General features: G+C 44.2%; 1 protein-coding gene across 4 annotated transcripts in view; it reads left to right on the forward strand.

Moving 5' to 3' along the window:
• CDR2L (cerebellar degeneration related protein 2 like) overlaps positions 1 to 20,393 on the forward strand; it is a 32,466-nt gene extending 12,073 nt beyond the window's left edge. For all 4 annotated transcript variants that reach the window (XM_079967450.1, XM_079967451.1, XM_079967452.1 and 1 more), the window contains 4 exons: positions 11,821 to 11,933; positions 12,693 to 12,841; positions 13,978 to 14,142; positions 17,063 to 20,393. In XM_079967450.1, coding sequence (XP_079823576.1) covers positions 11,821 to 11,933; positions 12,693 to 12,841; positions 13,978 to 14,142; positions 17,063 to 17,948 — 1,313 coding nt within the window. In that variant the 3' untranslated portion in view covers positions 17,949 to 20,393. The remainder of the gene's footprint in view (positions 1 to 11,820; positions 11,934 to 12,692; positions 12,842 to 13,977; positions 14,143 to 17,062) is intronic.
• The last annotated feature ends 2,925 nt before the right edge of the window (positions 20,394 to 23,318 follow it).

Consider the following 23,318-nt stretch of genomic DNA (forward strand, 5'->3'; position numbering starts at 1 on the left):
GAGAAAATAGCCTGTGCATTGTAACTTCTTAGCTTCCACATCTGTGAAATGGGTAATTTATTTAATAGAAAGACTTCTGCCTCCTTAATTCCTCGATCATACCACGTGTGACTTCATTCAACTCAGTAGCATGGCTCATTTTCTTGAGGCATCTATCTGCTCTTTGTGTATGTTCTTTTCTGCTTACTGTTCGTAGCACAGTTGTCATCTGGATTGCCTTTCATTTCTGGGGTCTTGATATCATGTGTGGATAAGCATTGCCCTTGCAATCACATGCAGTAGTATACACCTTAGATTAGTGTAGTGTTTTTATGGGGGGGGGGGAGCCTGCCAACTGGCCAAGCTCTGCCTCTTATCTTTAACATGCCAGACTCAGTGGTTGTACAGTGGTACCTGGGGTTACATACGCTTCAGGTTACACACTCCGCTAACCCAGAAATAGAGCTTCAGGTTAAGAACTTTGATTCAGGATAAGAACAGAAATTGGGCTCCGGCGGCGTGGCAGCAGCAGGAGGCCCCATTAGCTAAAGTGGTGCTTCAGGTTAACAACAGTTTCAGGTTAAGAACGGACCTTCGGAGCGAATTAAGTACTTACCCCGAGGTACCACTGTATTTGTAACGACTTCATTTTGGGAGCCACTGGCTGCCACTGCGTTCTTGATTCCTGAACTGATGCTCTGTTGTCCAAAATGAATCCTAGGGACAATTTAAATGTTCAGCAAAATCAAGCAGTAAAACCTTCCCTTGTTGTACCACACTTGACTCAGGTGTGCAAAGCAAAATGCTTTTTTTGAATGTGTGGAGACTTTTTGTCATGGGATATCATTCGGACTGGCAAAGCCCCTCCTTAGCCAGTTGAAATGACCAACAAGGACAAATTCCACTTCTTAATTCTACTTAAGCTGGCCTTTGTAATGTGTTTTTCTTTTTAAAAAAACCAACCACAATACTAACATAGTTTCTTTATTTGCCATTGAGTTGTTCAAAGCTCTTGTCAAATGCTTGAAAAATTGTATTTTAGTATGTATAATATATCTAGTCTTTGTGTATGTATATATGTAATATAATATAATATCTACACAGAGGTGAATTAAATGGACAGCTGGCGATTAAAGTGTGTTGTGTAGACCTTCATCATTTTACACTGATGGTTATGAATTCCACAATTTGTTCAGTTGTAAAGAAAGGCTAGCAATCTCAACTCTGGTTAAGCATAGTCTGGAGTTATGAGTGTTACATTTCCAGAGGGGTAGACATGTTAAAACTTGCAGCAAAAGCTACAGGGAGGCTTGTGGCACCTTAAAGGCTAGTTGCCTAACCTAGAGTCCTCGTCAATTTGCCGTGGAGCAGAGGAATGATGAATGAAGGTCATGAGGTTCCCAAAAAGCATGCCATAAAAAGCTTCCTGACGCTGTATAAATTTTAAAAAGCTTTAAAATCTCTGGAGGTTGAAACACAAGAAGTTAAAGGCAGGGATAAACCTTGAAAGACCTGCAAACAAAATGTGGCTTTGGAGACCAGCATTACCTGAGACATCAAAAATGCCCAAAGTAAGCCCTCTCAGGACATAGGAGATGGTATCAGATAATGTGTTGTGGCCTCCTTAAGCACACTTAAGAAAGCAATTGAGATCTGAACAGCAAGAGTCTTGGAAACATCTACTGATCCCATAAGTTGTCTAAGACCAAGGAGAGAAGACAGACTCAAAAGGCTAAACAAAGCAACATTAGTAGATAAGGTGAGCAATATTTTCATGGAAGATGCAGACACTGTACTGTCTTCACTTTGGAGGCTTCAAAAATGGAGCTGAAAATAATGATTTTCTTTCTTATCACCTGCATTAAAGAAGCTTTAGCAATGGAACACACGACTGGGAGAAGAGCAGTCTCTACGGGCCTCTTTTGACATTGTTATGTTTCTGCATTTTCATGACAAAAAAACTATTAAGAAAGAGCAGTGACTGTTAAAGCATGAAGTTGAAAGCATGAAGGGTATTGTATTTCAGTGTTTCAAGGTCTCTCTGTGGAAATGATGCATAAGTCCAAAATTATGAACTCATCACAGCCCTAATAGTTGAAAGATTACAACAATGAGGGGGACTTGCTCTGTTGTGCTGAAGTGTGTCGTGCTCTGAAGTGTGTGGTGGCAATAAGTGCCAGATTAACAATTTTTACAAGTTTAAAGGACAAAAGAAAGAAGAACTGAGGCAGCCCCCATATTGTATCATAAAGGTAAAGGTAAAGGGACCCCTGACCATTAGGTCCAGTAGTGACCAACTCTGGGGTTGCAACACTCATCTCGCTTTATTGGCCGAGGGAGCCGGCGTACAGCTTCCGGGTCATGTGGCCAGCATGACTAAGCCGCTTCTGGCGAACCAGAGCAGCGCACAGAAACGCCGTTTACCTTCCCACCGGAGCAGTACCTATTTATCTACTTGCGCTTTGACATGCTTTTGAACTGCTAGGTTGGCAGGAGCAAGGACCGAGCAACGGGAGCTACCCCCCCCCCCCCGTCACGGGGATTCAAACCGCTGACCTTCTGATCGGCAAGTCCTAGATTCTGTGGTTTAACCCACAGCGCCGCCCACGTCCCAGATTGTATCATACAGGAATCCAAAGGAGCTTGCTTTCTGAAACAGACCCACAGCCCAAACTGAGTCATGAATTGCTGAGACCAAATTGAAACCAAGTTATGTGGATTCCTCCCTCATCCCTAAAGGCAACTGAAAACCTCTGAATATAACCAATTGTGTTTTGAACAAACCACAGTCAGGTGGAAAAAAATGAGAATTTGAAACAGGTTACTCGAAAAAATAGTGAAACGGAACGACTTCTGAAAGATGGCATTAGAATCCTTTATAACATGTCAGTAAGATTTGAGCGCTAATAACATGGTATGTTTGAAAAGCTGAATTTCTTCTGGAACAAGAGATATGGACAAGCTTACATCCTTGATGTTAGTTCAAAGGAGAACTGTTTCAAAGTTGTGGCATTTTGGTACATTACCTGAGAGGCTTAAACACTTTATAAAGATGGAGATGCTTGGAATATCCTGGTGTTCTTGGTTACTCACTTGCATTTCTGGTGGCCTTGGCTAGCAATTCAGTGAGCTTTTTCAGCTGGATGAAAAGGTCTCTGCCTAAGGTGATCATTTTGAATTGATTTTAAACCACTGTTCAGTTGTTTTTTGTACTGTTTTTAAAACGATGTTTAGCTTGTCTTATGGTAAGCATGGAAATCGCCTGGTGACACATGTAAAGGTGATTCATAAATTAATAAATAATAATAATTTTGGATATGTGTCCTTCACAGAAAGTACAGTGGATGGAATTACAGTCACTAGCTATACTGGTTGGGATATGTAAATCAAAAGATAACTACCTGGCTTTATAAAATAAGCTAGATGCTCACAGTTTAATGATGAAAATCATCTAAACCATTAAAAGAGACAGATTAGATTTATAAATTATAGGGGATATTCTAAAGATGGACAAACTAAATCTGGGGTCAAAATAGATTATTTTATAGCACAATTTTGGCCTATGATTGGAGAATGCTCGAGCCAATATTCATATATCTATATCTATCTATCTATCTCTCTCTCTATCTCTCTATCTCTCTATCATATATCTATCTATTCCTGAGATTAGTCCTGAGAGATATAGAAGGATTTATTTGAATTAAACCTAAATTCAATATAGAGTTTGATTAATGGATGAATTAAACAAGGATCTAGTCAGCCCTTTCCTTGGTGGGATAAGGAACAGAAGGGACAACAATAGGATTGGTTAATTCTTTCCTTGTGTTGCACTTTTTGTGAAGGAACAATTAATATATATTTTTTAAGTTAAGAGCTGATCTGATTGTGACAAATGTGTTGGGTCACCCAGAGCAATCTCTGTCACCATGGCAACATGGTTCCTGAGCTGGTGTTATTTCATTCTACAGTGACTTTCTGGCTTGCTTCCGGCTTTGTGTTTTCTTAACTGCAAGGCTATCTGCCCTTCTTGTTGCTCTCGACATAATTTGTCTTAACTGCTCTGACAAAAGACAACTGCTAGAACTCCTCTTTCAAGACATCTTGAATAATATTTAACAAATTCATTCCAAATCTGTCTGTATGTTTGCATAGAAGTGCTAATACTTCTGATTTTACAGAAAAATTGCAGTGATTTTCCCAAGGTGACCCTGTAGTAAGGTGACCCTCTTTGTAAGTGGACTTAAGATTGCAGCCTCCTAAATCCCACTGGATTAAGTGGGACATAAAGGTAAAGGTAAAGGTACCCCTGCCCGTACGGGCCAGTCTTGACAGACTCTGGGGTTGTGCGCCCATCTCACTCAAGAGGCCGGGGGCCAGCGCTGTCCGGAGACACTTCCAGGTCACGTGGCCAGCGTGACAAGCTGCATCTGGCGAGCCAGAGCCGCACATGGAAACGCCATTTACCTTCCCGCTAGTAAGCGGTCCCTATTTATCTACTTGCACCCGGGGGTGCTTTCGAACTGCTAGGTTGGCAGGCGCTGGGACCGAACGACGGGAGCGCACCCCGCCGCGGGGATTCGAACCGCCGACCTTTCGATCGGCAAGCCCTAGGCGCTGAGGCTTTTACCCACAGCGCCACCCGGGGACATACTTCTGGGTAAATATGAGTAGGATTGCACTATTAATTAAGCACCTTCCCTGCTTGGTAGCTGAATTAATGGTCCCCCATAACTTGCATGTGTGGTTCGGATCTACCACATGCATTCAGTATTATGAACCTGGCTGAGATCGAACAAATCACCCTCCTCCTTGTTGAACATTTGGCTTCTAGTGAAGTTCTTTTGTTTCAGCAGGCCTTTTAAGTAACTTTTCCGATTTTGTAGTTAGTTGTTGTTGTTTAGTCATTTAGTCGTGTCCGACTCTTCATGACCCCATGGACCAGAGCACACCAGGCACTTCTGTCTTCCACTGCCTCCCGCAGTTTGGTCAAACTCATGCTGGTAGCTTCGAAAACACTATCCAACCATCTCGTCCTCTGTCGTCCCCTTCTCCTTGTGCCCTCCATCTTTCCCAACATCAGAGTCTTTTCCAGGGAGTCTTCTCTTCTCATGAGGTGGCCAAAGTATTGGAGTCTCAGCTTCAGGACCTGTCCTTCCAGTGAGCACTCAGGGCTGATTTCCTTAAGAATGGATAGGTTTGATCTTCTTGCAGTCCATGGGAATCTCAAGAGTCTCCTCCAGCACCATAATGTAGTTAGTTAGTTTAATCTTTATTGTAGCATTTTAACATTATGGTACACCAGTTAGAGATTAACGCGTTAAAGCTGTGTATAAATGCTTGAAGTAAAATAGCTGAAAATAAAATACACCATATCAGTTCTGATGGTGCTGTGTGACAGGCCCAGTTTGGACAATTGTATCTAGGCTTAAGCAGAAATAAGCATAAGCCCTGGGGCTGCAAGCTCTGTCCCCTTCTTTCCCTCTGTTTTTCTTGGTGTACAGTGAGTGATGAGCCAGGAAGTCTTTAGTTAACTATAATTTTCCATTTTATCTGAACCAGAAAACTGTTTACTATGTCATGACTTAAAGCCATAGTTTGACGCTGGTTTAAGAATATGGCATTTCCCAAAGCTGGTAGTTTTCCCACTTGGATGAATAGTAAATTATGCTTAATTGAAGGCTCAGCACAGTGCACTGAGAAGGGATGGAACTGTATGCACATGCATTTTGAAACACGAGAGGAAAACATTGAGAGGAAAAGGAAATATATGCTTTGCTGACTTACCTATGAAGCCTCGGCTCTTTTACTACTGTACCTTAAAAATAAGAAATGCATTACATTTAACTTAGGCAGCAGTTCACACATAAAACGGCACTGTTTAGAGTACAGATGAATTTAAAATATATAAAATCCTTTTATTCACTATTACAAGTATACCTTGTGTTCGAAATGAAACGGTTAGCTAATTAAGTAACTGCTTTTTGAAAGTTGGCAAAAATGAAGCAAAAGTTTATCGTGGACATGCTCCAGACATGTCGCTTATATATTTATGTACAGTGGTACCTTGGGTTACATACGCTTCAGATTACAGACGCTTCAGGTTACAGACTCCGCTAACCCAGAAATAGTACCTCGGGTTAAGAACTTTGCTTCAGGATGAGAACAGAAATTGTGTGGCGGCAGCGCGGCGGCAGCAGGAGGCCCCATTAGCTAAAGTGGTGCTTCAGGTTAAGAACAGTTTCAGGTTAAGAATGGACCTCCGGAATGAATTAAGTATATAACCAGAGGTACCACTGTACGTGTTTTCCTGGTACATTTATGAACATTTATTATATATATAAGACCTTAAAATTCTTACAACAAAAGGTACCCCTGACCATTAAGTCCAGTCGTGGACGACTCTGGGGTTGCGCGCTCATCTCGCTTTACTGGCCGAGGGAGCCGGCGTACAGCTCATGTGGCCAGCATGACTAAGCTGCTTCTGGCGAACCAGAGCAGTGCACGGAAACGCCATTTACCTTCCTGCCGGAGCGGTACCTATTTATCTACTTGCACTTGACGTGCTTTCAAACTGGTAGGTGGGCAGGAGCTGGGACCGAACAACGGGAGCTCACCCCGTCACGGGGATCCGAACTTCCGACCTTCCAATCGGCAAGCCCTAGGCTCTGTGGTTTAGACCACAGCGCCACCTGCATCTCCTGATGTTACTGGACTACAACTCCTATCAGCCCTGATCACTGGTCATGCTGGCTGGGGCTGATGGGAGTAAGAGGATTCATACCTTCAAGTAGGGCTGCCTGGCACAATAGGGCAGTGGCGTGGAGCCACCCTCCTAACTACTGGCATTGCTGCTGAATGGGGCAGGGCAGCTGCTGCTGGTGTACCCACATTGCCATAACCTCACTACCCCTCGGTCTCCACCCTGTCCAGGACACAGCTCATACACTTTTAGTTCCTCACATGCTATTGCTGGTGTCCGTGGGTGCAGAGTTCCTAGTTGTGTAGAAGCAAATGTGATTGTTGTAAGCAGCAGTTCTTTAAGATGTTACTTTAAACTGAAAAACTTCATTGCCTCCTGGTGAAGACGTCCTCCATCACAGAAAAGAATAATAATTTTCCTATGCTTTTTTCTCTTATACCTTTTACAGCTCCTGCAAAAAAATTATTAGTTTTTAAAACCATGATGCTGGATCCCGGGCTTTCCTAATCCACTTAACTCAACCCCAGCAAATTAAATTGGAAGCCATATGGTGGGACAAGGCTGACGTAATCCTTGGATATGCAGGGAGAACTCTGCTCTTTGTTACCTGGAGTGAGGCAGCACAAATGTTTCTGGGTCTATCAGCTTCTAAATAATAATTAAAAAAAGATGACGTAGAAGAAGAAGAGTACATCAGTCACAGCCCAAGGAGCTAATGAATATGACATTTTCCTTTTGACACAAGCTGGAACATATTATTTTCCTCTTCCAGTACTAACCCCTCTTTGTCACGCTTCCAATCTCTTGGGGGCATTTTGAAACCTGGAGGTGGCTCCTATAAAAATCTCTCTACCCGTAAATGCAATCCGCTCTTTATCAGACCCATTCAGGGAGTGCAGCTGCCAGACCAGGTCATTCCGCATTGTTATGATTATTAAAATTAAGAGCTTGTCACTTCTCAGAGTTCACCCTGGGGTATAGTGTTCAGAGCCGGAAATCGGGTTCCCGAGGAATAATCAACATATATAACAAGGAGCTTAGGAATACATCTAAAGCCCTTGGCCAGCCTCTGGGTGTAATTTGGTGCTTCTCTCATAATTCCTGTCAGGTTTTAAGCAGGGAAGGACAATTAGGAAAAGCTGAATCTGATTACTAATTAACAATTCTGTATTTGCATACTGTTGCAAATGCAACACAGGTCATATGCACCCAGATTTAGTTATTTCCCTTCATTCTAGCATATTCAAATCCCACAATCAATAGGCTCAGTGGGCTTAATTATACAAATAGTATTGCCTTGTGTGCCTTTACAGAGGGTAGCCCTCCATTTGAAGGGCTGTCCAGTCTAAGATTGGTTAAAAGATCAAGGCTCCTGCTGTTCTTTCTTTTCACAGCAGACTGTGAAACCACATAGGTCAAACCTATTCCTACTATGCTCCGATAGTGGATCTTTCTTGTTTTTAAGTTGTATTTTAATCAACTTGTTTTTATTATTGGTTGTTAGCCGCCCTGAGCCCGGTCTTGGCTGGGGAGGGTGGGGCAGAAATAAAATTTATTATTCTTATTTCTAAATGTGCATCTCTGTGTCATCAATCAGCATTGATTTGAGCAAATCAGTGTCATCTTCCAACTTTTCCTTAGACTTATGCATTTCCTCTTCTTTTTTTTTTTTTTTTTTTTTTGGCGGTATGTAACTGGCCCACCCTCTGTACAACCTTTGCCCAAAGTGAGCTGAGGTGCAGGGTGCAATTCCAAAAAGTGCTAATTTACCAGAAAGCCATTTGGATTCCAGACCTGTTAATTCCTATCTGAAGCCTGACATCTGCACGTGCGGGGAATAGGGAGGACAGCAGAGGAAGGTGTGTATTTGTGTGGGTGGGTGTCTGGGCCTCCTGCTTCTGCTATAGCAACCAGTTCAGAGCAATAGCTCCCCAGAAGCATTACTCATTAAAGTCCAGGGGAACCAGGGGAAAAGGCAGTGATTCAATTAGCACCTCTGTGGCAGCACTGCCCCCTTTGGCTTCCCAGCAGTGTGGGATAATTAGGACAATTTATCCTACAGCTGCGCTGCCCCAGAGAGACAGCCTTAAATGGGCATGTGCAGCTGACTCTTCCTGACACACGAAGGAGTCTATGGCAGCTTGTCCCCCAGGCAGCAGCCACCAACACTCCCAAGTCTTCTCACACGTTCACCGACAAATAGAGGATCAGATCAGACAGACAGTGGCAGAGGCAGCTGTGAAGAGTCTGGTGGGAAGAGATGGCTTTGTGCCTCCAGGCTGAGCGGGACTCTTGTCAGGAGCTGGAGATGGATGAAATGCAGAGGGTTTTTCAGTCCTTGAAAAGGTCTGTAAACCCATTCTCCGCTGGTAGTGCATTGTAAGCGACAAGGCTGACCCTACAAGGCACTGGACACTGTGGACTAGACCTGAATGAACTTATTCAACATTGGCTTGGAAAAGCTGAGAGAGAGTAGAATCTTATCAGTCTGCGGAAACATAAGAAAGAGTCCTCCCGGATGAAACCAAAGGCAATTGCTTTAGTTGCTAGTGTGTTTCAAGGCTGAATCAAAGGTGCCTAGGGCACCTAAGGAGAGCAGTGTGGTGTAGTGGTTAAGAGTGGTAGACTCGTAATCTGGTGAACCGGGTTCGTGTCTCCGCTCCTCCACATGCAGCTGCTGGGTGACCTTGGGCCAGTCACACTTCTCTGAAGTCTCTCAGCCCCACTCACCTCACAGAGTGTTTGTTGTGGGGGAGGAAGGGAAAGGAGAATGTTAGACGCTTTGAGACTCCTTTGGGTAGTGATAAAGTGGAATATCAAATCCAAACTCCTCCTCCTCCTCCTCCTCCTCCTCCTCCTCCTCTTCTTCTTCTTCTTCGGCAGCCATGCCTTCAAAGGCCACCTCTTCATATGCAGCAGTGTCACTTTGTGCATCAGGCCCTTCTCCAAAGTGCTTTAATTTTAGAAGGGAAACGGCATCCGCTGCAAGAAGCAAGGCTATATTTCACTTGCCCAAAGGCACTGGAACGCCCTCGTTGATCAGCCTCATAGCCTTCTGTGGCGTCTTTGCAACCAGACTAACTTTGGCAAGCATATGTCTGCTGCTTCTGCTGCCGTTGTCATTGATGATGGTGGTAATGATAACAATGATAAATATAGCCATTATTATAGGGTTTTATATGCTGCTCTTCAAGCAGAGGCTCTTGGAGAAACCAACAAATCATAAAATAAAACACTAAAAAGATAATTAGCACCTCAGCAGCAGCAAGGCCCCCCTCCTGTGCCACACTAGGGTGAGATAATCAGGACAATTTGCCCGACAGCTGAGCTGCTGAAAACGATAATTAAGAATCATAAATAAATAAAAGCAGCAGTGCAATAAAGTATCTCCTCCTTAGGAGGGGGGGTGGGGGAGTCCACATAGGAGGGGAACGGTATCCAGTTCTGCAGTGATGCTCAAAAACGTTAGAGTCCCCCATATGTCTGATCTAGGTCAGTGAAAAGTGGGCGCCACTCCGCTTCTTGGAAGAGAGAGATTCCAGCTTGACTTTTGCATGAAAAATAGCAGTATCTGCACTACCTTCATGGAACTTAAGAGCAGCCCTGCTGGATCAGATTGAAAGCCCATCTAGATCAGCGTCGTCTTCTCATTTCAGCCCACCAGATGCCTGTGGAAAGCCCAAAATCACAACCTGAGCACCACAATCCTTCCCCTCCTAGTGATCCCCAGCGGTTGATATTCAGAAGCATACTGTCTCAGACAGTTGAGGTAGAACGTAGCAAGGGTCCATTGGGTGGCCATCACTGTCCCTTGGGAGAGCAGATTCCATGGTTGTAACAATGCAATGTATGAAGAAGTGCTTGCTTTTGTCTGTACTGAATCTCCCAGAGATCAGCTTCATTAGATCACCCTGGCTTCTAGTACAGTGGCACCTCGGGTTAAGAACTTAATTTATTCTGGAGGTCTGTTCTTAAGCTGAAACTGTTCTTAATCTGAGGTACCACTTTAGCTAATGGGGCCTCCCGCCACCGCCGTGCCACCACTGCACGATTTCTGTTCTCATCCTGAAGCAAAGTTCTTAGCCCGAGGTACAATTTCTGGGTTAGTGGAATCTGTAACCTGAAGCATCTGTAACCCGAGGTACCACTGTATATTGAGAGGGGGGAGAAAAACGTTTTTCTCATCATTTACTTCACACCACACATAGTTTTGTACGCTGCCCTGCTTGGACCAGGTTAGATAATGGTCTGTGAGTTAGACAGGGCAGGTTTCGCAACACCATCTGCTGCAGGCTCAGGGCCATACACAATAACAAGGTTGGACCCAAGTCAAAAAATAAACCAGGGTGGTGTCCAAAAACAGGAATCAGCAACTGAGGAAATCTTGTACATAGCAGGGCAAAGACATCAGGCTCAGACATAGGCAGCTGAATGACATATATCATTCAAGCAACAGATTCCAACGAAGGTTGATACAACCCAGACCATACCCAGCCTAAGATGCAGTTGTTTGCACTAAGAGCCCACTCACTTGAGAAGGACCATTACTCTCAGGGAGCTCTTTGGTTATGCAGTAAAATTGGGTTCTCAGGCATTCACTCCACTGTTGACCAGCTACCTCGGATTGGGCCTTCTGATACCAGCACAGTTGAGTGCTGGGGGTTATATGACCTCCCCCTCTGACTTGGCTGGGGGCTTTTCTTCCAGAGGAGGGCCAGAAACTCATCTTGGAGGTCTTTAAGTTAGCCAGACTATAACCTCCTGGACACTGACACTCAGACTCCGTATTATCTCCTTTGTCTCCAAACCATAAGGAATTAGCAAAGCATGGCTTTTATGATCCAAAACTACAGAAGGAATCTGTGCAGTTAAAATGCATTATTCATGGCACCTGAACTGCTGTACTTGCTTCTGTTGTTTTATGAATACATTAATTTGAGGTGTTTGAAAGCTCCTTTTTTGTAGATTTATGTGTAGTTGTTGATGTTTTTTTCCCGTTAGCTGCCTTGAGATTTGGGAAGATGGGTTAAAAATATTTTTAAGAGATTGAATCAGCCCTATCACTTGCTCACACATGCCTTGTTCCAAAGAGCTTGGTGGAGAGACCCTCACAGCGCATTCTGTTTCGTTTTACTTTTCAGACTTGCACTTAGCAGCCGAACTGGGGAAAACACTGCTGGAGCGCAACAAAGAACTGGAGGATTCTCTGCAACAGATGTACACAACCAATGAGGAGCAAGTGCAAGAGATAGAGGTACCAGTGAAGCACAGGCACACACATAAGCCAAATAACCCGTTTTCCTGCTTCAGGCGGAGCATGGCTGTGAAAAAGTAGACAGCTGCTTGTTTGGTATTTTCACTGCCACAGTGCAAGCCAGGATGAGCTGCAGCCTCAGAGATGTGCTATTAGGGGGAGGGATGAAAAACACATATGGAAGAGGGTAGAACAGAGGTGGATTAAGGCCTGCAGCTCAAAAAGACATTGCTGTACATTCCTGGGAAACCCTCCCACCCCTAACCCATATGTTTACATTCTGGGCAGCAGCTTTAGTCAGGGTCACTTTGAGCTTTGTTGAGTCCCTGGATTAGTTTCCAACAAAGTCCCTGAAATGGGGCTAACGGTGCAGACCTAACCCTGCCTGCTCAGAAGTAAGTCCTATTGAACTGAATTTAGTGTGGCTTACTCCCAGGTAAGGGGGGTTAGGATTGCAGCCTAAATGGCTTTGTCCCCTTTAGACAAAAGGCATCTGTTTTCCATTGACTTTTTCTGTTTTCATATTTCAAAGTATTAAGAAATGCTTAGCAGTAGCTTACCTTGTTGGTTTTTTTAATAGTAAATTCGGGCCTGCCCATGTTGCCCAATTAGGGGCAGCCTTTTAGTCAATCAAAAGACATTTTAAGTGATTCATCCAGTCTTTTGACTAAATGCTTTAGACCTACTGAATTGTTTCTTCATGGTATGATGTTCCTAATGTTTTTTTTTCATGGGCTTTTAAACCTTTTTTCTTTCCAGTATTTGACCAAACAGCTGGAAATGTTACGGCATATGAATGAACAGCATGCCAAGGTTTACGAGCAGCTGGATGTGACAGCGCGTGACTTGGAACTGGCCAATCAGAAGCTTGTGCTGGAGAGTAAGACATCCCAGCAGAAGATACAATGGTAATGCTTCATCTGGTGGGTCCTTTCATGTCTAAAGGTAGAGGTTGCCTGGCAATTGGGGGGTGGGGGAAACATTCAAAACAGAGGTGGCATTGTTAATTCAAAAGTGAGGATTATAAGAACACAGCCCTTGTGACATTTTGCAGTTTCATGGCCCTGTTCATGCCAGGGAACAACTGAGATGGTGAATCTGTTTCCATAATGTCCTCTGGGACATGAATGGAATGCAAGATCTTCTTCCTCTTCATTGGGAGAAGAGTTTTTAATAAGAATTGGGTTTGTCAGCTACCCAGTGATGGCCAGTGGACAGGTAAGTTGATTGATCCTACATGTAAGCAAATATGAGAATTTGCCCTTTGCACTGGGCTCCTCTAAGTTCTCCATATCTTAGAATACGGTGGTTTTTCTGTCTGTTTAATGCTTCCAAGTGGAGGTAGAGAACCCTTTTTCAGCCCGAGGACCACATGCCAGTGGTGGGTGGGGTTATAAAGGTAAAGCAGATGCAAATTTTACCTTTGCACAGTAGCCTAGTACAATATTGACACACCCCTTTATCCTCTATTCAGAAAAGCGAGAGGCATTAGAGTTTGAGATACAGCCCAGCCAGGCAAAACCATTTATAGAGCAAAGAGGTGTGGCTTGGTGACGGTGCTGAAGGCCGCTACTTTGAATAATGCAGAATAGCTTAGCTCAGAAAACATGGTGGCTATAGTCTCACTATAACAGACTTCCAGGGAAGGATTTGCAGGACAGAGAGATCTAGCTTTCGAATGTGTCTCCATGATCTTTCATTGCAGATGTGTGGCTCTGCCAATCATCGGCCAGAGGTGATGGGGCAGGTAAGCACGTAGCTTGGCTAGTTTCCTGCTTACCTACCATTATAGTTAGGATGCCATCCAACTAACCAGTTATGCTTGTGCAATGGCTTTTAGTTGTGCGTTTAACTTTCCTGCCCTCTCCTCTCCCTTTAGGAGACATGTTGGGAGTGCTGAGAAGTTAACATTGCGCAGCTAAAAGTCATTGCACTAGTATAACTCTGTAATTGGATACTGCCCTGTGTCTGTATCTCAGTCTAAAAACAAGCTTAGCGTTCTCTTCTCTTTTTCTTTCCCATCAACTCTGGCTTCATGTAACAGCCTAACAGAAACCATTGAGGGGCTACAGAACCAAGTCGATGACCTACAAAAGCAGGTGGAAGAGCTGCAGAGTCTAGATCAGCTGCGCATCCGCCGGGAGAAGAGAGAGAGGCGCCGAACCATCCATACATTCCCTTGCCTCAAGGAGCTATGCTCTAGTCCCAGGTAATCTGCAGCTGGAGGGGCGGTGCTTTGCGGGCAAACAAGGGAGAACAGAGTTAGGACAGCCATTCCTTTGCAGGGGAAAGCTGCCTCGGGCAGTATGGAACGTTCCAAGGCTGCAGCAATGTTTTTCATTCAGGGACCCATGGGCATTGCTAATGGCAGAAAACAGATGGAGGAAAGTTTAATTTTATAGAATAGACTGGGCTGGTGGGTGGCGGGAGAACAAACATTTACAAAGTGTGTTAAAATAATAATAATAAAATTTGCCTTTTTTGCCAGTTAAGCGGTTTCAGATCCTCTAAAAAAAATCCTAAAACCAAAGGGGGGGGGGTGAAATGCAGATATCAGTTTTTGGCATGCATACCAGTCTCATTTCCATCTCCCTCTATTGCTGTCTGGTACACAGTTTGAGCAAATTCATATGTAGAATAGCATTATGAATTCCAGAGTGGAGAGAGAACAGGTTTTAGAAAAAGAGGGGAATATTCAGTAAAGTCAGAATCCCCATTCTTGGAGAAGGAAGGAAGGAAGAAAAAGAAGCAGCGTATTATCAGAACATCTTCTGTGATTATTTTTGTTCTCAGAATGATAACTTTAACAGTGTTATCACAATAGGACAGTTCTTTCTCACCCCTTTTTTGAAGCGAAGGACTGTGTGCCCTTGCTATGCGTATCTAGTATATAGGTAATTTAATTGTAAAGCAATAGTACCTCAATGTGTAGAACCAGTGAGCTTGCCAGAGACAGAAGTCGTTCTAGGTACGCATGTCACTTAAAAAACAGTGTGCAAGAGACTGTGCACTGGTATCCCCCTAAATGGCACACCTGTCAATGAAGATTCATAAATATTTGCCTGAAAACAAGGGGCTCTGCACTTTAGAAGCAGACTGACCTCATTTTCAGATGTTCCTTGCCAGCGCTAAGCTCAGAGAAAACCAGTTCTGCAGTCTACTCATCCCTTTGGCCTGCCAGCAATTTCACTGGCATAGTCTCCATGTGGGTTGCAGGGGCACCGTCTCAGCTTCTCCCATACCTGGCAGCTCTTCCACCTGCAATTCTACCCCTGTACTAGAATAACAAAAGTTCCCAGTGTAGGCTCCTCCCCAAGAGGAGCCTGATAGTCAGAGAGCTCATTTATCACCCACTCCAACTGCAATTCTTCCCTCACCTTCTGAAGACGTTCCTTTGGTGCAGGGATCGGCAACCTAAGGCCCATGGGCTACAAGCAGCCCATGGGGGTCGTTTAACTGGCCCATGAGCTGCCCCCAAACTGAGCTACCTTCTCAGCGAGTCCCCGTGTGCTGCGCTAAACCGGCATGGTGCGGGGACTTGCTTTCATGGCACCAGAAATTGTGGGTGGGCCTGATCCAGCCCACAGAGGGATCTCCGCTGGAGTGAACCGGTCCAGGCAAGGTAAACCTTGCCGACCCCTGCTTTGGTGTGTTTGCTTGTTCCAGCAGGAGCCGTCTAAACCAGCAACATGCTTTATTGCAAACACAATCTGCTAAAAACCAGCAAGCGGAATTTCTGCTGCTGTGATGAAAGGAATATGCTATTAGGCCATAAGCTAACCCTAGGCAAAATCTGTTCAGTGCCTTTATGGATGCTTCCCCCACAATATCCCTGTGGTACTTTACCCAGAGTGCTGTAGGCCTGTGTGTGTTGCCTTAATAAAACCTGAATTTGGGTTTTTGTAGGTCACATTCACTCTGGGCCACTAAGAAGAATTTTCAGTACCTCTCCCAGCCATCGGTTCCAACCTAGAATGGAATGGGTCATGGGGTGGGGGGAGGAGATGGTATGGCTCCTCCCACCCCACCCCACTTCCATCTGTTTCAGCTAATGAATCTGCTTCAGGCATCTTAATGGGGGGAGAGAATTATATATGCTGACAGAGATAAGCCAGTGTTTTCCATATTATAAAATGATTCAGGGAGATGTTATCCCACTGGGATCATATTTATAACCATCCTCCCTCTCACTCTGGACAGCTAGCTTCAGAACTAGCTAGCTCTTTAGAGACTTGGAGGCAAACTTTCAGGGGTGAGCTGCCTTAACCCATGGTAATCCATGAATTTTTATTTTTTTCTTTCTAGAGTCTCTGGTCAAATAAGTTTGTTTAGTGCTTTGGGCAGTAACCTGGAAAATCAAAACAGGATCCCAAAACTGTGTCTGGCATAGAATAGAACCATAAGACGGCAGACACCGCATCCAACCCCCTTCAGTGCAAGAATTAGCTAACCCTTTCCTGTAAACGTTGCAATGCTTATAATAAGCAACATAGAGCACAACACGTTTGTGTTTTTTTTATTCATCATCAAAATTCGCCTTAAAATCCATTATTCCCTTGAAGCCTATAGATTGTCTGTCTTCTTCCTTAGGAAACTAATCTTAATTACATGTAGCTTTCATTTGCTCACACTCATCCCTTCTTCCCTTTTCCTCCCTCCCTTCATTGTCTTGCCTGCAGATATACAGCTGGGGCCCTTTTTTGCTTATATTACTCTTAAGAACACCATTCATAGAGGTGTCACTATAAGAACAATCATGAGCGTATAGTATGCTTATGAAGTCTTTGAAAAGAACAGTGCAAAAGAACTTTAGGTCAGTTAAGCAGAACCGTACTGGGTTGGTGACTAGGGTTCAGTATGAAACTCAGGAAAGATAAGCAGAGTCCAGACAGCAAGTAGGGGAAGCATATGTTTGCCTGTTCCCCCGTGGAAGAATTACTCCTGGCACATATTAAAATAGCACATCTCAATAAGGGTTCACATATATGTTGCCATTTGGGGTGTGAGACATAGGATCCTGTTGTTGCACTGAGGTAACTTCTCTGTTAACCTTTGCTAGACTTATGGTACCCACCCTAGGAATCTATGATGATTAGTTTGCTAATGGCTGTTGTTTTTTTGAATATCAGATATGAAGATGCATTCCAGATTCATAGCTCTTCAATGGAGTTCAGTCAGATGCCCTTGGAACGAGAGAATGAGCGGCTGCAAGCAATGGTGAATTCCCTCAGGTCCCAAGTCAACCAGGAGAAACAGCGGAAGGAGAGGGTGGAGAGAGAGTACACGTCCGTCATCCAGGAGTACTCAGATCTTGAGCAGAGGGTGTGTGAGATGGAGAACTGCAAGCTGCGCATTAAAGAGCTGGAAGGGGAGTTACTGGAACTCCAGCAGATGAAGCAAGTTAAGAAGTATCTCCTCAGTAGAGAGGACAACCTGTCCGAAGCACTTCTGGAGCCATTGAACAATGCCCCAGAAGCTGACTACATCGACCTAACTGAGGAAGATGGAGGTAGAAACCATGAATCGTCCATGACAGCCTCCCCAAACCACCCTGTACGGAAAAGCTGTAGCGACACAGCCCTGAATGCCATTGTGACCAAGGATGCCGTGAGCCGCCATGAAGGCAACTACACGCTGCATGCCAATAATGTACGCAAGAGGGGGATGTCAATCCTGAGGGAGGTGGATGAGCAGTACCATGCCCTGCTGGAAAAGTATGAGGAGCTCCTCAGCAAGTGCCGGCAGCACAAAGACAGCGTGCGCCATGCCGGTGTCCAAACCTCCCGCCCTATCTCTCGCGACAGCTCCTTTAGAGACTTCCGGGGAGAGGGTTATGAGCTGGACGAGCTCAAGACAATGGAGAAGAGCCTTAGCAAACACGTGGAGGCTGTAGACAAGCGGCTAGAGCAGAGCCAGCCAGAGTACAAAGCCCTGTTCAAAGAGATCTTCTCCCGAATCCAGAAGACAAAAGCAGACATCAACGCCACCAAGGTGAAAAAGAAGACCACAAAGTGAATCCCGCTGCTTTGGCGTCACTGCATTTGCCACAAGCAAATTCAGCATCGAGCTCTTCACTTCGGCACCAGGGAGCATTGTACGGCCTCCTGCCTCCCAAGTCCTAGGAGCTTCTCACATTGATGTCTTCTTGCACAAAAAGGGAACCTCTTGGAGTGTTTCAGGAGTGGGAAGAGCCCACCTCATATTCTTCGAAGTCAGTGCTCCAAGCTGCCTGGGTCCCTGGATGTGCTGCAAAAAGCTCTATGTCATAGTTGTAGTTGGTACCCAAGATTTTCCAAGGAAACCCTTCGCATCGCTGCAGCAGCCAGAAACCACAAACAGGAAATTAAACGAACTAGCCACAGTCTCACCTTCTCCCGCGACCAGTTGGATTTGCTTTCCTTCAAGCAACACAGCAACAAGCTTGGATTTCTTATAATGCCCTGGAATACCCAGAATGTAATAATTTAAAACATCAATTTCCAGAGGCAGCTTCCATACATGCACTCTTTTTCTTCAGTTTCCTTTCCCCCTTCTTCTTCCCATGAAGAACCCACAGATGCATCGGCAAGACTTTTTACTGGACTTCTCTCTTTCCGGAAGGGGAGCATGTGCTTCCTGTTTAAGCCATCCTCTTATTGGTCAGGTTTTTCAATTTTTACAATGCAAGCTCATTGCAACTGGAAAAACTTGAAAAAAGATTGCTGTTATGTCTTCACCAAGCATACCTAATTGTTCCACTCATATAAGATAGGACAGAGTGAGCTTAGGTTTACACCTCCTCCAGTATTTTTATTTTAGGAAGTTAGTTGTCATCACTTCGCTCATTTAACCTGGGCTTTCCAAGAAGCCAAACAAGAAGTGCTATTACTGGCTTGGAGAGACACCCTCGTCTTCATTTGGGTGTTGCGTTTCCCATGCCTTGCCGTTCAAGTGGTTTTTCCTAATTGTCTTTTGTGGCTGGCTCCTAAGACATGATTTGCATGGGCTTGCAAAAACTGAATAGTGATGACTCATGTTAAGTAGGAGTAAATTCAGCAAAACACCCAAGTTCAGTTGTCATCACTAATAATGTTGTTTATCACACTATTCCACACAGTCACTTGTTAGTTAACGCTTCCGTTGCCAAGCTGCCTTTTCCAAAGGCGCTCTCTACTCCATTTATACATTCAGCCTCGCCTACATATACCACACATTTACACACAAAAGGCCTCTTCAGTCTCAGGAATAGTCAGTATCCATTTCACAGAAATACAGAATTGGGATTCTTTAGTCACATGCTAATAAGTGATGGTTAGGGTCACATGCATATATGAAAATAAGCAGTATTATATTTCACTAAGTTTAGGGTACACATGCCAGAGTTCTCACTTGTGAGGGGACAATAGTAGCAATGATTATTAACTTACCAAGCAGTATTATACTTGAAGAAATTTTGGACCAGTTTCTTGTTTAGTTGTACCTGAATAAGACCCAAAGTCTGTGATGTTTCTTTGAAATCATGCTAGTGTTAAATGAGTCTGCCTTTTCATTATTTCCAGCTTATTCCTTCATGTCCTCTCACTTTTCAGCACTGTTTCTTCTTTGACTGCGATTCTCAAATCGCACGCTTTGCAGTGGTCAGTATTAACAGGCCCGAGCCAAGTGACTTGAGGACCATGGCTCCTTACAGTTGGCTGCCAACATTTCTGCTTCTTGCCATGCTTTTACATTTCATGTTGGTAGACCTGGTTTTGACCTGAAGCCGATTTTGTGAACTAAGTAAATACAGGGTAAGAAGGCAGATGTGTGGAAAGTCAATGGTTAAGTCAAACAGAGTGAGATTTCTACTCCTCTGCCATCAGATTGTCATCTCGTTATGTGTTTGCTAGATTCTTGCCATGGGGGTCCTTGTGTTCAGCCAATTGAAGTCACTTTTGTAATGTGTGAAAGTATTTTTGAGCAAGCCTGCCCAGGGGCTCTTCTTTCTGGAAAGATTCTTCCTCTACTACTTAATGCCAAAACTTCTTTTGTACCCTTGATGTGGCCCAGCTTTTGAAGTATTAGGAGCCATAGACATGATTGTGGCTGCCACTCTGGTAACCATAATGACAAACCTTCATGCCTTACAGTTGAAAAATCAAGTTGTCTGGGGGGTAAAATAACAAAGGAAGTTGGTTTTCTCAAGAGCATTTACCTTGCTCTGTATGGCTGCCATCATGGCTGCTGATGTTTTGATTAACTTTCCTTTACTATCTTTCTACTAAGGGACTTTTGAACGGATGTTTGTTCTAAAGTCATCTGTTTGTTGCATCAGTATTTGGGGTGGGAGGGGGCCATTGCAATCATTCTTGGTTTTGAACACCGTTAATGTGCAAACCAGCATCCCAGTTTAAGTGTAGTATACTTAAAATTAATATATTTAAAAATGCTTTATTCTCTTCTTAAATAAAAAAAGAAACACCAGTATTCTGAACACGGAAATTTCTTGTGTTTATTTCTTTGCATTCCAGAAATAGGCTTGCTGCTTTGAATTCTCAGCATCATTTAGGTCAAGAAAATGCTTTAGGCATGATAAAAAGTGGAGGGTAACCACCAGAATGGATGTGCTGCTTCTCTTTATTTATTACATAACAGATAGTTCCTGTTTTTGTGGGACGAGGACTCACTCTGTTATTAAAAAGCACCCCTTTACACACGTCAACATTCTGAACGCTCCAGTAGCTTGAAACATTTTCTTCCATGCTTGCAAATGTCAGCTTTGATTTCTTGAACACACTTCAGAGTAATTACTCATGCACGCAATGAGATATTAACACTTGCCTCAACAAAGGGACAGCTGCATCGCATTGTCAGTCAGTTCAGCAAAATGCTGAGAGCATAATTTCTTTGACCAAAAATAATACTGGCTGTATTGTGTACAAAAAAAATCTAGTGAACTTGTCTTTCCACTAAAAAACAGAATCTGCTTCCTACTTCTATAGCGTATATCCATCTTAAAGCTCCCTAGCATGCTGTTCATCAGCTGGATCCTCGTTGTTGTGGAAACCTTTTATACAGCCTGGGGTGTAAATAGCAGACGGGACCAGAGGCACAGTGGATGGGACTCTTAACTTTGTACAATAAGCTACATTCCAGACACACAAATCGGAGGATTCTACACACACACACACACACACACACACACACACAAACACCACTTAGGCAGCTGAGGTGTTATCACAGGACAGTTTCCAGCCAGCCAGAAGCACTTGCATGGAGCAAGCAGGTGAGCAGCATCGCTTGGGAGAGAGGATGTGGCTTTGGGAGAGTCAGAGAGCTAGATAGCTGCATTTCGTCCCCAGGCCTGAGGTTCCTTACAGCTGCTCAACATGAGATGAAAACTTGACACCGGTTGAACTAAAGTGATGGGCAATCCTGCTCTAGGTTAGATTTAATTTGGAATCGCTGAGTTAATAAACTGCTTGTTTGTTTCATATTTAGCTTGTTATTAAAGAGCTTGGTTTCTTCCAGATGGCCTCTGCTATGTGTCATCAGTTATATAACCTGCAAGCTCTGGAGACCCCCTTGCCAGGCACCACAGATGTGGCTCTTGCACAAGCCAAAGAGATGGCTACCAAACTGGGGAAGCAACACCAACGGAAAAGAGAGGCACTCTGGGTACATGGGGAAAGGTTTATTTCTGGCCAAATGCACTTCAGAGCTTGTTTATGCACTTGCTGTGAACAGCTCTATTCAAAGCTTGCCCTCAGAAAGATTATTCCAAAACGTATACTGCCTCAAATAAATCACCAGGAGTTCCTTCCTGTCTTTTTTCTTCCTCCAAGTGGTATGGATTCCCAAATCTATGCCAAACAGGCTACATGAAGGCTAGAAGCCTGTTTTTGGCCCTGATGTATGCTGACCATATCTAGGGTCTACAGCAGTTCAGGGGGCCTAGCCCCCAGTTCAGGGGCCTGCTGTGTCCCCCAAAGACTTAACTAATTTTGAAGGCAGTTGTGGAAAAATAAAATACGCAGCGCTCTGGTGGCCAGAGTGAATGCAGTCCTCCTCAGGCCCAAAATATTAGCCAATTTAGAGATTTTGAAATTTCAGTTTCATAATCTGGCAATGCCATACTGCCACCAAATTCCAAGTTGTTCAGGGGGAAATTGTCAGGAATCCTAAGTGGGATTAAACCAGCACCATCATACATTAGTATGAATGCAAATGGTTCAGCCTTCAGCAGATAATCAAGAGCCATCATCACAGTTTTTCAGCCTAAAGGCCTTCAGATTGGGGAAAGGGGCAAGTAATAGGGCATGGTTAGCTTCTAAAAAACACAAGCAAACCTCAATGGGCCACATTTTTTGCTCCTTCCATCCCAATTACCATGCTCTCCAGGTTGTGTCCCTAAGCAACTCACCACTGTCCTCTGTCTCATTTGCTAGATCAACATTTCAAAGCCACGAGGGAATTTTGAAAAACTTGCGGTCTTTTCTCCAAACTGCAACAGAGATTAAAGGTAAAGGTAAAGGTACCCCTGCCCGTATGGGCCAGTCTTGACAGACTCTGGGGTTGTGCGCCCATCTCACTCAAGAGGCCGAGGGCCAGCGCTGTCCGGAGACACTTCCGGGTCACGTGGCCAGCGTGACATCGCTGCTCTGGCGAGCCAGAGCCGCACACGGAAACGCCGTTTACCTTCCCGCCAGTAAGCGGTCCCTATTTATCTACTTGCACCCGGGGGTGCTTTCGAACTGCTAGGTTGGCAGGCGCTGGGACCGAGCAGCGGGAGCGCACCCCGCCGCGGGGATTCGAACTGCTGACCTTTTGATCGGCAAGCCCTAGGCGCTGAGGCTTTTACCCACAGCGCCACCTGAGCAACAGAGATTAAATACTGTCAAATACAAGATACCGTACTTCACTATGTCTGTTGGTTCTGGCAAATGCTGTGAATAAGAGCAGGGGGTTGGACTAGACAACCCTTGTGGTCCCTTCCAACTCTACAATTCTACGAAGAGAACTAATGAATTTACATCTAGTAACTTGGCTCCATTATATGAGATCCTGTCCACTGACCTCCTGGAGCCAAACCATTTGCCACAAGGCAAAAGCACCAAATTTCAAAAAATGAAATTTGATTATTTTGTCCCCCTCCAAATTTTCCTTTGACGAAGCATTTCCTCTGACCTATAGCTGAACATGAACATTTGCTCTGTTGTGAACCAGCAGCATTACTTCCGGTGTATAATGAGACTTGTTCCTTGGGTTATCCAAGACTGAAAACTTGACCCCTCAGGCAACTGAAACCATGCATGTAGTTTCCATCAGTTAATGTATTTTACAGCCCAATCTTATGTTTACTCAGAAGTCAATCCCTCCGAGTTCAATTAAGCTTGCTCCTAAATAGGGAGATCTGCTATTCTTTAA

Source organism: Podarcis cretensis (assembly GCF_951804945.1).
Source record: "Podarcis cretensis genome assembly, chromosome: 2".
In the NCBI taxonomy this organism is placed as follows: Eukaryota; Metazoa; Chordata; class Lepidosauria; order Squamata; family Lacertidae; genus Podarcis; species Podarcis cretensis.